Below are 16,142 nucleotides of genomic sequence, written 5' to 3' on the forward strand. Positions count from 1 at the left end.
GCTGTAGACTTGTAGCAACCTGTCACATTGGTGAGCTGTGGGTCTCAGCTGGGTGGTCGCGGAGGCTGGACCGGCAGGGACAAGTCCAGAGCGAGTGGAGGTGCCCCGCGGGCTGCTTCCCATCTCTATCTGGTCCTGGCTTTGCTGCCTCAGTTACCCAGCTTTGTGGTCTTATATTCATTGGCGGGTAATGTCTACACTGAATGGTTCAATGTTTGAAAAGCTAGAATTTCAGTATCAAAACCTGTGGGGAAAAAACATCAGGTTTCTGACCCTAAGGAGACAACCGGATATGATTATATCATATCCTGGTTAAAGTGTTTCAAGGGCTGTCCAGGGAGTGAGTCCAAATCCCTAACACATCCTCTAAGACTCTGGCACCATCTGGCCGCCCATGGCTCTGATTTCACCGTAAACCACAGCACCTCACTCCATCCCACTCCAGGCACACTGTTTTCTCTGTGCCTCAAAGCTGGCTTCTGCTGCCTGCCTGCCTGCCTTCCGGCTGCACCGCCCACCTTAAATAAAAATCGGGGACGCTTCCCTACATCTCCACCTGCTGGCCACACTCATGATTCAGGTGCTCATTTAAGCATCCTTCCTCAGGAAGACCTCAGGAAGGTCTTCCCTGAGCCCAGACAGGTCAGGTTCCCTGGCCATGTTTTCTCACTTATAGTGCAGTTACACTGCTTGTCATTCAGTCCTCAGATAGACCATTGTTTGTGTCCGTCCTTCCTTCCCTCCCGGGTGTCTTCTCCCCCCTGGTACCTCAGGACTGAGCAGAACATTTGGCACAGACTCTCCCCTGATAAATGTGTCTTGATCAGCTCAAGCCCGAGGCACAGCTAAGTTGTTCAGTTAACAAAGAAACCTGGTACTTCAGCCCCTTTGCTTAGCTTTGTTAAGACTGGGAAATTCTGGGGGGAAATGTCGGCAAATCCCATGTACCCTCATCTCTTTGGAAAGGGCTGATTCTGGTCCAACCCCTTCAGTGTACATATTGGGGAAACCGAGGCTCACGCAGGCTGAGAACACAGCCTTGAAGGGGCAGCACAGGTGCCTGAGCTCCAAGTCCCACACTGCTCTCCAGGAACCAGAATGGCACTGCTGCGCAGGAAGGGTGGGGCTGGCCGCAGAGGCCGGAGCTGAGACAGACCCAAGCCCACAGTTACTTGGGGGCATGGAGCATTAGCGAGCTTGGCTAAGCTGAAAACTCCGCCAGTGTCACTGAGCAAGGGCACATCAACACAGACGAAGCATGCCTGGGTGAGTCCACGCAATGCCTTGAGGTTGATTAATGAAGATCCCAGAGTGGAAACCACATCTGTCCTTTAAAATGACAGCTACGTGATCTGAGCCATGCCCGTGCCACCCTGGCATTAAACACAGGCTGGGGGTTGGGGTCTGGGAGCACCAGGCCTCCAGTTGTGCTGAGGACACTTCACCCTGGCTGATTACATTTTCCCCAGAGAAAACTCATTTTAAAATGACAGAAGCAAAAGCTTTCTTTGAGAACATAATGCGAGGATCCAATCTGACCTTCCTGAAAATGTTACTGCTGTCAGAAGCTGGCGTGTCCTTCCCAGTGTGAAGAGATTACACATTGTACTGACTGTTGACAGACCCACGCGGGGCACTGCACGAGAGGCTTTTTTTCTTTTTCTCTCCTTCAAGAGGACCATTTTACATTTTAAATAAAGACAAGATGGTGATGGGGAAATCTATTCCTCTTCCACTTGATTTCCCAGAGGCTGGACATCAAACCACCTTCCAGATGACATGAAGGCAGGGCAGTACCAAGCTGCCGTCAGGGACAGGCTGTGTGGCCTGGCCTTGTCTGTCTGCTTGCACACATTGGCTTACTTCAGCCCCACGTGAACAACTCTCTGGGTAACTGTGGAGACATAGAAACTACTCTTGGGGAAGTGAGAGGACTCGCCAGCCATCTGGTGGCACAGTGGGAACCTGCCCCCACCCCTAACTCTAGACTGTGCATGTCTGTCACACCACCCTACTTCTCCAGATGTTGCGGACCTGCTTGCATCTTGACCAACACACAGGAGAATGTGTGTGAAGGAGAGGAGGTGGGGAGATCCATGCCCAGAATGAATTCTAATTTCTAAGTGCTAAGAACTTCAGCAAATACTGAGCCGAGAGGAAAGTCCTGTCATCTCTTCAGAGATGATGAATGCATGATTTGCTCATTAAGACTCTAAATGGAGCCAGAGGCAACTCTGCTCGTGAGCGGGCTGGAGCTGTGCCCTCTACTGGTGCCCACCAGGCCCCGCGGCTCCGCCTGCGCCATCTGAGCTCCTTGCTTTCCTCAGCCCCATCTTGCCTCAGACTTGCCCCTTGACAGGTGCCATTTGTATAAGAGTAACGACCCTACAAATATTTCTGAATATCACTGGAGCCAACAGCTCCTATTTCCTGTAGTGTGCCCATCAATGTCATGTGGTGGGCCAGGCCATGCCATGCAAGAGTGTCGGGGTCCGTCCCCCCCAAGTAGATGCCCTCAAGGCTTGTGGGGACAGCCAAGACCACACGAAAATCACAGGCCCTGAGAAGGTCCTGGCTTGGACGCTAAATGAAACTTCACTCAGGGACCCCAGCCAGCCCTGAACTCCCCTTAGGGCCATGGCTGGGGACAGGCCCCTCTGTCCACAGGCCATTCTCAGGGGAAAAGCAGGACACACCCAAGTCCAAGCCCTGCAGCTGCCACCTACAGCCGCCCTCTGACCTTGTCTCCAGTATGCGCCCCCTGATGGACAGGGTCGCCATGACAGGCTCCGTGTCCTAGGACTGGGGAGATGGGGAGAAATCACCTCAACTTCTGAGAGCTGCGCCCCGCCCCCACCGTGGTCCTCGGTGACAGGCACGGGATTTGCTGAGTGAATTTGCTGAATGGCTGGGTTAATGAAGGTGTGAAGTGCTCAGCGCACACCAGGATTCTCCCCTGCTTTTATAACCCCTGAGTTCTGCTCCCACTTACTTTGGAGTGTAGAGAATTGTGGAGACGAAAGAAAACCTAAATTTAAATCAGGTAATCATTCCGCTGTGTGAGCCAGCCAAAAATGAAACAAAGGCCACTTGCAGAGTCCTGGGGCCCTGGGAGCAAGATGACGCCGCCCTGCTCAGCCCTTGGAGCACAGAGCGCGTCATCGCACTCACAATAGCCCTGGACAGAGCCCCACAGCTCACTTCCAGACACTCGAAAGCCAAAACACACCACCAGCCATTCTTGCATCCCAAATGTGTATCAACAGGGAAAGGAAAAAACATTTTCTATGAGCTAATTGAAGGACTGTCGTGGGCTTTCTTGTCTCTGCGATTAGGGAAATGAGAATGCGGCTAATTAACAGCTGGAAAATGCCACAGAAATGTGTAAATGTCCTTTTGAAACAACCATTCGAGAGAAGCCGAGAGTAGCTGTCACAGATTGTCAGCACGCCATGAAGGCGTCCTGCAGGTTACAGGAGGCAAAGGAAACCGGACTCCTATCTGCACCTGGAGTTGCAATGGTCTCTGCACAGGCCCAGGATGAGGGGTAGCAGAGACCCCAGGTAAGGTGCCCCCAGGATACCTTCTGGGGCAAAAGCATTCCTTGTGGGGCCTGCACATGGGATGCTCCTGGCACTCCCACAGGGCTACACTGTTCTGGGAATCACGCCTGCACTGGGCACTCTGTCCCACTCAATGAGAGCCAAGAAAGAGATGAGACACCAGCGGAGGCCAGTCCACAACTTGGAGAGAGAATTGCTACAGTGCTACTGGAACCATCTGTAAAATGGGGACAACAATACTTGTCTTGACTAAGAGAATCCTAGAATCTGTTGCTGAGAGGGACGGACCAGGGTAATCCTAGAACTGCAGCACTGTAGGATTGAATGGGGATTCATAGGTCTTCTGGGGAAATTTCACTCTGATGTTGGAATCCCATCCTGAGTTTTGCAGACAGGTGCCCCAGCTTCTGCCTGAATGCCTCCAGAGACAGGGCGCTCACTACCGACAGAGGCAGCCTAGTCCATCGCGGGCTCTTAGCAGCTCTCATTCCTAGAGGAAAGGCCTTTCTCTGGCCACAGATTCACCTCAGGGCTTATGCAAAATGTGAGGTGTGAGGGAAACATGAGTGAAAGTGTTCCCACGTATGGTTGGCACTATGCACATTTATTTTTTTTATTCAATGTTTGTTGTATGAGGGTACAACATTTTTTTTAATAGTTACAGGTGCACAAGACAAAGTAATACTTAGAGGTTTATCTTTTATATCCCTCACAGTGTGTGAACCCCCCTCCCCCCATCCACTAACCCTCTGACATCGCACACAGCCATTACATTTCCACTGTCTCTATTCCTAATGCTGTACTCCGCTTTTTGTAAGTACATATATATATACACATATACATATATGTACAAACTTGTAGTTGGCATTCATTATTGTTCAGCTTCAGCTTCAGGTGTACAGTGCAGTGATCAGGCATCTACATCATCCCTGAGGTGTCTCCCTAATGGGACAAGTGTCCATCGGATAACCTACAAAATCTTTACAACATTATAGATCACATTCCCCAAATTACTTTTCAAAACCCCATGGCCATCTTGTGGTTACCGACTGTTTTCTAATCCCCTCACTTGCCCCCTTTACCCCACCCCCCTCCCATCTAGCAACCCTCAGTTTTTCCTCTTTGTCTCCAAAACAGTTTCTGATTAGTTCATTCACTTATTCTTTTCTTTAGATTCCACACATAAGTGAGATCATATGGTACTTATCTTTCTCTGTCTGACTTATTTCACTTAACATAACGTTCTGTAGGTTCATCCATGTTATTGCAAATGGTAAGATTTCATTCTTCTTTATGGCTGTGTAATACTCCATTGTATAAATGTACCACAGTTTCTTAATCCATTCGTCTACCGATGGGCATTTCGGTTGTTTCCATGTCTTGGCTATTGTGTATAGTGCTGCAATAAACATAGGAGTGCATAAAGATTTTTGAATTGGAGTTTTGGATTTCTCCGGATAGATACCTAGGAGTGGAATTACTGGATCATAGGGTAGTTCCATTTTCAGATTTTTGAGATACCACCATACTGTTTTCCATACTGGCTGCACCAATCTGCAATCCCACCAACACTGCACAAGCGTTCCCTTTTCTCCACATCCACGCCAGCACTTGTTGTTTGTTGATTTATTGATGATAGCCATTTTGACTGGGGTGAGGTGGTATCTCATTGTGGTTTTTATTTGCATTTTTCTACTGATTAGTGAGTTTGAGCATTTTTTCGTATGTCTGTTTGCCATCTGTATGTCCTTTTTAGAAAAATGTCTCTTCATGTCCTCTGCCCATTTTTCAATTGGGTTGTTTGTTTTTTTGGAGTTGAGGTGAGTGAGTTTTTTATAAATTTGTGATATTAAGCCTTTATCAGATATATCATTGGCAAATTCTTTTCCCATTCAGTAGGATCCCTTTTTGTTTTATTGATGGTTTCCTTTGCTGTGAAAAAACTTCTTAGTTTGATATAATCCCACATGTTTATTTTTTCTCTTACTTCCCATGCGTGAGGGGATATATCAGTAAAAATCTTACTCCGGGTAATGTCTGTGAAGTTTCTTCCTACATTTTCTTCTAGGTATTTTAAGGTTTCAGATCTTACATTTAAGTCTTTAAGCCATTTTGAATTTATTTTTGTATATGGTGTAAGGAGGTGGTCCAGCTTCATTTTTTTGCATGTGTCTGTCCAGGTTTCCCAGCACCATTTATTGAATAGACTGTCTTTACCCCACCGTACATTCTTGCTTCCATTGTCGTAGATTAAATGGCCATATAGGCATGGATTTATTTCTGGACTCTCTATTCTGTTCCATTGATCTATGTGTCTGTTTTTTTGCCAGTACCATGCTGTTTAGATTACTGTAGCCTTGTAGTATAATTTGAAGTCAGGTATTGTGATACCTCCCACTTTGTTCTTATTTCTCAAGATTGCTGAGGCTATCCGGGGTCTTTTATGGTCCCATATACATTTTAGGATTATATGTTCTATTTCTGTGAAAAACGTCATTGGTAGTTTGATAGGAATTGCATTGAATATGTATATCACCTTAGGCAGTATGGCCATTTTAACTATATTAATTCTTCCTATCCATGAACATGGTATGTGTTTCCATCTATTTGTATCTTCTTTCATTTCTTTCTTCAGTGTCTTATAATTTTCTAAGTACAGATCTTTGACTTCTTTGGTTAAATTTATTCCCAGGTATTTTATAGTCTTTGGAGCAATTGTAAATGGGATTTTTTTTTAATTTCTCCTTCTGAGGTTTTATTATTGGTATATACAAATGCAACTGATTTCTGAATATTAATTTTGTATCCTGCTACTTCACTAAATTCATCTATCAGCTCTAATAGTTTCTTGGTGGAGTCTTTAGGGTTCTCTATATATAGTATCATGTCATCTGAATATAATGACAATTTTACTTCCTCCTTACCAATTTGGATGCCTTTTATTTCTTTTTCTTGTCTGATTGCTGTGGCTAGAACTTCCAGCACTATGTTGAATAGAAGTGGAGCAAGTGGGCAACCTTGCCTTGTTCCTGATCTTAGGGGGAATGGTTTTAGCTTTTCCCCATTGAGTATGATGTGAGCTGTGGGTTTATCATATATGGCCTTTATTATGTTGAGATATGATCCCTCTATTCCCACTTTCTTAAGAGTTTTTATCATAAATGGCTGTTGGATTTTATCAAATGCTTTTTCTGCATCTATCGATATGATCATGTGATTTTTATTTTTCATTTTGTTAATGTGGTGTATCACATTAATTGATTTGCGGATGTTGAACCACCCTTGCATACCAGGGATGAATCCCACTTGATCATGGTGTATGATCTTTTTAATGTGTTGCAGAATTCTGTTCGCTAATATTTTGTTGAGGATTTTTGCATCTATGTTCATTAGAGATATCGGCCTGTAGTTTTCTTTTTTGGTGGTGTCTTTGTCTGATTTTGGGATCAGGGTGCTAGTGGCTTCGTAAAAAGTGTTTGGGAGTCTTCCCTCCTTCTGGATTTTTTGGAAGAGCTTGAGGAGAATAGGTGATAATTCTGTTTTGAACGTTTTGTAAAATTCACCTGTAAAGCCATCTGGTCCAGGACTTTTATTTGTTGGGAGATTGTTGATTACTGATTCAATTTCCCTGGTGGTAATCAGTCTATTCAGGTTTTCTGTTTCCTCTTGAGTTAGCCTTGGAAGATTGTACGCCTCTAGAAAATTGTCCATTTCTTCCAGATTGTCAAATTTGTTGGCATATAGTTGCTCATAGTAGTTTCTTAAAATTTTTTTGTATTTCTGTGGTGTCCGTTGTCACGTCTCCTCTTTCATTCCTGATTTTATTAATTTGGGTCCTCTCTCTCTTTTTTTTAATGAGTCTGGCTAAAGGTTTGTCGATTTTGTTTATCTTCTCTAAGAACCAACTCTTGGCTTCATTGATCTTTTGTATTGTTTTTCTGGTTTCTATTTCATTTATTTCTGCTCTGATCTTTATTATCTCCTTCCTTGTACTCCCTTTGGGCTTATTTTGCTGTTCTTTTTCCAGATCCCTTAAGTGTGAAGATAAACTGTTGATTAGTGATGTTTCTTGTTTCTTTAGGTAGGCCTGCAAAGCTATGAATTTCCCTCTGAGGACTGCTTTCGCGGCATCCCATAGATTTTGGGTCCTCGTGTTTTCATTTTTCATTTGTCTCGAGATATCTTTTGATTTCTTCCTTGATCTCCTGCTTGACCCATTCATTATTTAGTAATAAGTTATTCAGCCTCCATGAATTGGTGTGTCTTCCAGTTTTTTTCCTGTAGTTCATTTCTAATTTCATAGCTCTGTGGTCAGAGAAGACAATTGGTATGATTTCAATTTTCTTAAATTTATCAAGACTTGTTTGTGGCCTAACATATGGTCTATCTTGGAAAATGTTCCAAGTGCGCTTGAGAAGAACGTGTATTCTACAGCATTGGGATGAAATGCTCTGAAAATATCTATTATATCCAAGTGGTCCAATGTGTCATTTAAGGCTGTTGTTTCCATATTGATTTTCTGTCTGGAAGACTTGTCCCTTGTTGTCAGAGTTCTGTTGAAGTCCCCTGCTATGATAGTGTTACTGTTGATCTCTGTCTTTATGTCAGTCAACATCTGTTTTATATCTTTAAGTGCTCCTATGTTGGGTGCATAGATGTTTACTAGGGTTATGTCCTCTTGTCGGATCGATCCCTTTATTATTATATAGTGCCCATCTTTGTCTTTTCATATGTTCTTCATTTTAAAGTCTATTTTGTCAAATATAAGTATTGCAACTCCAGGTTTTTTCTCATTTCCATTTGCATGAAATATTTTACTCCAACCCTTCACTTTCAGCCTGTGTGTGTCTTTTGTTCTGAGGTGAGTCTCTTGTATACAGCATACACAAGGGTCTTGCTTTCTTATCCACTCAGCCACCCTATGTCTCTTGATTGGAGCATTTAATCTATTTATATTTAAAGTGATTATTGATAGGTACATAGTTAGTGCCATTTTTAAATTTGTAGTTGGATTGTTTTCATCTTTCTTCTATTTACAGGAGTCCTTTTAGTATTTCTTGCAATGCTGGCTTGGTGGTAATAAATTCCTTTAGCTTATTCTTTTCTGGGAAGCTCTTTATCTCTCCATCAATTTTAAATGATAGCCTTGCTGGATAAAGCAATCTAGGTTGTAGGCCTTTGTTTTCCATCACTTTGAGTATCTCCTGCCACTCCCTCCTGTCCTTCAATGTTTCTGTAGAAAAGTCATTTGATAGTCTCATGGGAGTTCCCTTGTATGTAACCCTCTGTCTTTCTCTTGCTACTTTTAGGATTCTCTGTCTTTAAGCTTTGCCATTTTAACTATAATGTGTCTTGGTGTGGACCTGTTTGGGTTTATCCTGGTTGGAACTCTCTGCACTTCCTGGGCTTGTATGTTGGTTTCCTTCATCAGGTTGGGGAAGTTTTCGGACATTATTACTTCAAATATGTCCTCAATCCCTTGCTTACTCTCTTCACCTTCTGGTATTCCTATGATGCGCATGTTGTTGCGCTTGATGTTATCCCAGAGGTCTCTTAGGCCATCCTCATTGTTTTTTATTCTTTTTTCTTTCTGTTGTTCTGTTTGGGTGATCTCTGCTACCTTGTCTTCTAAGTCGCTGATTCGATCCTCTGCTTCATCTAACCTGCTGTTAATTACTTCAAGTGAGTTCTTTATTTCAGTAATTGTGTTCTTTAGTTCTAACTGGTTGTTCGTTATGATTTCTACATCCTTCTTTATGTCATCTCTAAGCTCCTTAAACAGTTTTATCATCAGTGTTCTGAACTCTGTCTCTGAAAGGTTGGTTACCTCTGTTTCATTTGGTTCCATTTCTGGAGGTTTCTTCTGTTCTTTTATTTGGGACGTGTATCTTTGTTTCCCCATTCTGGCTGACTCTCTGTGTTTGCCTCGATGTATTAGGTAGATCCCCTAGAGTTCTTAGTTCTTGCTGGGTTATCTTGTGTAGTATGTGTACTTTATATTTGACTTGCACTACTTCATTTTTCTCCTCTGCATGTGCTCCAAAGGTGACTCTTGCATTGTGTATATTGTCCTGTTAAAGAAGATCTTTAATTGCTTTTCGCTTGTGAGTAGGTGGGGTTAACTCCTAGGCTGACGCGTTGTGAGACTTGGCTGTGCCCACCGCAGGGTGTTCTGCTGTGTGAGGGTTGACCACTTAAATGTGGTTTGGCCTCTATGGGCTCTTGTGCCTGTAGAGAATTCCCTCTGGATGTGTCACTTGTAGGTCAAACCCGGTAGTACTTTGGTTTGGTCTGGAGTCGGCCTCTGGGTGTGTTGAATCTTGTGCCTCTTAAGCTGGGCCTTCCTGGCTTTTGTGTTCTCTGTTACATCCTGGGATCCCCTGCGTCTCTGCAGCTGCGGATGCCGTTGGCATTTCCACCGCCGCAGATGCAGGCTGTGTCCCTACAGCCGCAGATGCGGGCCGCGTCTCCACTCCGCTTCCTTCCCTCTTTCTTTGCTCGCCCAATTTGCCCACCTTCAAGTAATCCTTGCATGAGTCTCTTAGCTGTTCTGCGTGATGAGCAGAGAGTCCTTTGATGGGTTATAGATGTCCCGTTTGTGATAAGATCCAGAGGAGAACTCAGAAAGTCTGCCCCGCTGCCGCCATTCCTATGATGCACATTTTTCCCAATCTTGAAACTTCCCTCTTCTTGATAACAGAAGAGCTATATTTCATCTGTAGAAGTAAAACACGGCATATTTCAAGCAGTTGCAATTATTTACAATTTGAGGTTTTCCTTTTAATGTGAAGGATTTGACAGTGAATACTCATTTACATGGCAGGAGGAATGGCAGGAGGAATTATTCTTTCTTTTATAAAGGGAATAAAAATGCTTACAGGAGAGCTTCAGATATGATCTGAGATTTCTAGCAACCCTCAAGCTTCCTCTAGCAACACACATTTGCTGACAGTTTTGCCTTGCTCTGATTTATAGCAACAAACCTGAGGTCCTGCTGTCTGCAGTTCTGCTTCTAGGAAGAACAAGAATACTACGGCATGCTTCCTCACCCTTCATTGAAAGATGGCACTGTGGAAAAGCATCCTCTCCACAAGATAGCTAAAGACCAAGGCTGACCACTGGAGAAACGTGAAAAAATGTTAAAAAAAACAACAAACATAACAAAAAAACAACAACTCTGAACTGTCCTAGGAACACACATGCTAGCAAAATTGACAAAAAAGAAACAGACAATCTGAACAGCCATGTAACAGGCGAAGGGATGGAATTAGTAATCAAAAAACTACCCACAAAGAAAAGCCCATGTCCAGATGGCTTCTGGTTAATTCTACCAAACATTTAAAAGTAATTGTTACCAATTCTACATAAACTCTTCCAAAAATTAGAAGACAGAATACTTCTAAGTCATTCCATGAGGTTGATATTACTCTGATTCCCAAACCAGACAAAGAAATCACAGGAAAGACCACAGACCAGTATCTCCTCAACAAAATACTAGCACACTGAATCCAGTGACGTGTAAAAAGAATTATACATCATGATCAAGTAGTGGTTATCTCAGGATTGCAAGGTTGCTTTAACATCTGAATGTCAGTTAACATAACACATCACATCAACAGAATAAAAACAAAAAACGCACATGATCATCTCAAGAGATACAGAAAAGCGTTTGACAGAATCCAATCCCCTTGTGTGCGTGTGTGCGTGAGTGTGCCTGTGTATACACACAATAGAAGTGATAGCTAAAGTGTACAGAGTTTCTTTTTGAAGTGATAAAAATACTCTAAAACTGACTGTGGTGATGGCTGTACATTATCTATGGACATATCAGAAAACACTGAATTGTACACTTTAAATGGGTGAATTGTATGCTAGATGAATTATACCTCAATAAAGCTGTTAATAAAAATACCAACAAAAGTCTGCTAGAGGTGCACGGTGGCTGTCCCTTAGACATGGCCTGTGCTCCAGGGTGCCACTGCCCCCACCCGCCGGTTACCACCCGACACTGAGGCTAACCAGGCCCATTTCGCACAGCACCCCCAAGAGTAGTCCTCACACTGCCTGTTTCCCTCACTTGACACCTGTCCCACCACAGAGGCAGCTGATTCTGTGACCCCGGTGTCAAGACAGTCAGTGGACACAGAGAAAGGGACCCACAGAGAGTTATGGTTGCAAATACCCTGCAGAGACTGAGGTGGCGTGCTTGATTTCTAACTGGGAGCTGTATCTGCACAAACTTACTGTATAACTGTGGGCAGGGGAGTCTGGCTGGATTTCTGAGAGGAGATTTGGGTTTGGGTCTCTGTGAAGGTGAATTCCAATTTTAGCCATCCCTGAAAGTAGGAAGTTTATTCCATGCTGTTGCTAGCCTGTAAGGGCTCACCTTCGGGAACAGGAAGTGCTAAAGCCCATCGATGCGGACACGAGGACTACAGATGGCTCAGGCAGGGCGAGGCCCTGGCCTGCCCTCCGTGCTGCACCATCTGAACCCTACCACATGCCAGACACTGAATCAAGCCCAGCCCCTTTGGCATCCAGGAGAAAGTCTCCTTTGGCGCTGGCACAACGGGAAAGCAGGTCTGAGGCTCAGAGCAGCCCAACAGCAACTGCAGAGCGGCAACTTAACGACGCTGTGGGGGTCACCACTGTATTGTTTTTGGCTGCCTGTATGTGCGATACGGCAGTGCTCTAACACACTCAGCAGTAATGAACTTTTAAAGAAAGTGCAGTTTTCCTGATTGCATAATAACTCATTGTGCAGACATGCAGCCATTGAGAACATGTAGCCTTTGAGAATACTGATGTTTGTTTTCATGCTTGTTACTCTTCACTATAACTACAGGGCTATTTTTATAAAACAAAAGATTTAAACAACCCACATGCTCTACAAGGACAGAAAGGCTAAGTACAAATGACTGCACAAAAGTAATCAGCCAGCCTACACAGCAACATAGGGGGAAAACCTTAGAATAAAATAATTGAAAAAAGTGGGATACCAAAGTCTTCCACACCATGAACAAAGATATCAAATTTACAATAGGGAGAGGATCAAGAAAGGAATGTGGAAAAATAGAAAAAGGTGAGACATCTTTTAAAAGCAACTTTATGGTTGTTATAGTGGTGCTTATATAATAGTATTTTCATCTTAATTAAAAGACTGAAAGGAAACCATTGGCTAACTAATAGTGGGCAGTGTGTAGAGATGGAATAAAAACCACAGAGTTATCCAGCAACGACTGAAGTCACCCCCAGTGAACCCAAGAATCAAAAGCGCCCCCTGCTGACGGCAGCTGATGTGACTAAGGGCAGGATCTCGACATCACCGCCCCAGGAGCCCACAGCTGCACACCGTGGACACGGCCCGCACTCACCGTGGCACTGCCACTGGCCTCGCGGTACACCACCTTCACAACGTCTGCGGTGCTGGTGTTGAGGAAGAAGTAGCCAGAACCTTCTCTGATGTGCAGCTCCACCTGCAAGTGGGGTCAGGCTGGGTGTGAGGGGCCAGGGCTGCCCCCCGACGGCCACATTCAGGAGGCCAGGTGGCAGGGAGAGGGCTGTACCTGCACTCCAGGATGGTTGTAGATGGTCACCTCTTCCGGACTCACCCTCACGTCCTCCACCAGGATGAGTTCTATGGAGGCCGACATGGGCACGAGAGGGTCATGCTGCAGGGGCAAGGCCAAGGCCATCAGACCCAAGATGCAACAGGCCAACCCCAAGCAGCCCACGGGCCTCCCCCGGGAAGAGCAGGTCCAGAGGCCCCCGGTCCCGGTGTCAGCCCAGGGTACTCATTACTTCTGGGACACAGGCCCCAATGAACCCATGGTGCAGGCCCAGCTGAGAGGCCACACCCTATCTCATGACCCTGCCAAGGCAGGTGCCCTCATCCTACCTGCCAGGCCCCACACTGGGCGATTCACACACACAACCCTAGACAGGAGGGCGCACACAGCCAGTGGCAGCTGCAGTGCTGTGTGCGAGGACGGGTGTCTAGGCACACAGCAGAGCTCCCGGCCAGCCTGGGGCGTGGGGGCCTGTAAGGCGCCCCGGGTGTGCTCACGAGGGCCTGAGCTCGGCCCTCACCCCGGGGTCAGCACATGGTTGAGTATCTGTTTCCTGCCACACGTCACTCCAGGGAGTGTGCTGGACCTCCCAGGCTCTGGGCCACATATACTCACACACCTGAGCACCTGCTGGAGGCCAGGCACTGTTAGGTACTAGCGGGGAGGCAGGTGCCCTCGGGGACATGTGTTCTAATGCAGGGATTAAAGGGAACCAGTACACGGTGACAGAAAGCTGTGAGTGGTGGGGGCCATGGAGGCTGGGACGGGGTGACAGGGAGGGGCTCGCAGGTCGCCTCTCAGGTGAGCAGACTTCGGAAGGGAAGGTGTGAGTGGTGTCAACAAAGAGGGGAAAGCCCATAGGGTAAGAAATCGACGTGCAGAGGCCCTAAAGGGGGGGCCTCGTGGATGTCTGCGCCCCAGCAGGGAGGCCCATGAAGCCACCAGCAGCTGAGGAATCCCTGGTGCCAGTGGGCTGACAGGGCCTAAGCCACCAGGGCAGGTACCAGCCTGCTTCTCAGGGCCACGTCCCTCCGGGCCAGCCACCTCCTGCTGCTCCCACTGAGGTCACGCCCTCTTCAAGGGCGGCCTGTCCCCCACCACCCAGAAGACAATCCAAGCTGCTTATCCCAGGGCTTAGGGTCCCTTGAGTCCAGCCACACCTTCTCTTTACAGCCATTACCTTGCGCCTCCACCATATTCAAAACCTAAGTTGACCGCCACCCTCGTCCCACAATGGGGTGGGTGGCATCCAGGCAGGACCATTCTGGGAACTCTTCCCACTCACCTGGCATGTACCCATCCGCCACCCTCCGGCAGCACCTCTGCCTGGGCCTGGTGAGAAGCTGGGCTGCATACCACATGTGTATGCAGATGGTGGCAACAGTGATGCATGTGGAGGGGGTGGCCTGCGCCATGAGAGGGGGGAGCACAAGCAGCTGCTCTGTGCTGGGGTTTAGGGAACTCTCACAGAGGAGCACATACGGCGCCGGGACAGGAAGGACGGGAGGCCACCCGGTAGACAAGAGTAAAAGGAGAGGACGGCATTCCAGGCAACAGGAGCTGCAGGTTCAAAGGCATGGCAGCCTGAACCACCCAGGCATGCCAGGTGGGGTCTGTAAGTCAGGACCACAGGGGAGAAGAGGCTAGGTGGGCAAGCTCGGGCTGACAGTGCGGCTGCCTTCAGCAGGAAGGTCTGCACGCTCCCCAGGCTGTTGCTGTGAGGAGCAACAGATCCCTCCGGCCCCTTAGTGCAGGCGTGTGTGTGTGTGTGGGGGGGGGGTGGGCAGGTGGGGGGTGGGGATGACACTGCAGGCGGGAGGCTCAGCGCCCAGGCAGGCCCACCACACCCCACACAGGGAGGGGTGTGACTCGGGCGGCTCAGGACACTAGGACACTGGGGGAAGGCGGGCAGAGCAGGACGATTCCCCCACCACCACGGGGCCCTGGAGTTACCTACCGGCTGCTTCACTCGGGCTGCACTGAGGTGGGACTGCTGGTAACCCGTCACAGTGGCGGAGATGGCTGTGGTTCCCGATGCCTTGTGAACAGAAATGGGCTGCAAACCTGAGTCCAGAGAGAGGGAAACCCACGTTGCATTTTTCCCCCCATGGCTGCCTGGGAGGTAGCCCCTCTCTCCTTTAGATTTGCAGTTTTAAATCTCCCACAGTCCTAAAAGTAGGTAACGGAGTTTGTGTAAACTGTGGGTACCATAAGGGTTAATAGACCCTGAGCGAGCTCCCACGAAGCGGCTTAGCCAAGATGGAGAAGACGGACTCAGTCTGGCTTGAGAGGGCTGTGGCTCAGAGCGGCAGGCCCGAGCCAGGCCGACCTGCTCTGTAACGTGGGCCTTGGTGCTTACCTGCACTGGCCCTGCGTCTGCTTCCCCACCTCTAGTTCCTACCACACAGAGTCTGTGCAAGACTGAAGGAGCGTTGTGAGCCCACAGCGCTCCGTTTCGTCCTGGGTGACAGGAGTCCCAGACAGCAGCTCCCGGCAGTGCCGGCTGCTAGCACTGCTCAGCAGTCCCGCCGCGAGGTCTCACTGCCCTGGCTCCTCCCGCCCGGGGCCAGCGGCCCAGTGCCCACTCACCGTGCAACCTCTTCTGGCCACTCCCATCCTCCTGGAACACCAGCCGCATGGGCAGGTCCGGCTCGATGCTGGCCAGCGACGGCCTGGTGGACTCCCACTGGATGCTCAGAGAGCTGAAGTTGCTGAATCTGCGGCCCTGCTGGTCATAGGCGGCCAGGTCCAGGACGGGGTTGCGATGGCTGGAGACTGGAACCTGCAAGCAGCCAAGGTCAGGCACGGGCCCTGGCCACGCCACACGGGGCACGATGTCCACACTGAGTGAACACTGAGGACCACGCTGGCACAGCCACTCCTGACCACACGGCACACCCCAAACCCGGCCGACTGCCTTGGGGGCTCATGGGGTCCTGTGGGGCGCGGGCAGCACATCACTAACCCGTCCTCACTGCTGCCCGCTGTCAACACGCCCAGCCTGGCCTCT

At 47.6% G+C, this 16,142-nt stretch overlaps 1 protein-coding gene across 1 annotated transcript in view; it reads right to left on the bottom strand.

The window, feature by feature from the left end:
• Nucleotides 1–16,142, bottom strand: part of NUP210 (nucleoporin 210) — a 138,480-nt gene that overhangs the window by 32,085 nt on the left and 90,253 nt on the right. Inside the window, exons 17-20 of the mRNA XM_033127109.1 lie at nucleotides 15,722–15,914; nucleotides 15,090–15,196; nucleotides 13,130–13,234; nucleotides 12,938–13,039 (exon numbers count right to left, since the gene is read on the bottom strand). Of these exons, the coding sequence (XP_032983000.1) occupies nucleotides 12,938–13,039; nucleotides 13,130–13,234; nucleotides 15,090–15,196; nucleotides 15,722–15,914 (507 nt within the window). The remainder of the gene's footprint in view (nucleotides 1–12,937; nucleotides 13,040–13,129; nucleotides 13,235–15,089; nucleotides 15,197–15,721; nucleotides 15,915–16,142) is intronic.

The sequence above is a fragment of the Rhinolophus ferrumequinum genome, chromosome 2 (assembly GCF_004115265.2).
Source record: "Rhinolophus ferrumequinum isolate MPI-CBG mRhiFer1 chromosome 2, mRhiFer1_v1.p, whole genome shotgun sequence".
NCBI classification, from domain to species: domain Eukaryota; kingdom Metazoa; phylum Chordata; class Mammalia; order Chiroptera; family Rhinolophidae; genus Rhinolophus; species Rhinolophus ferrumequinum.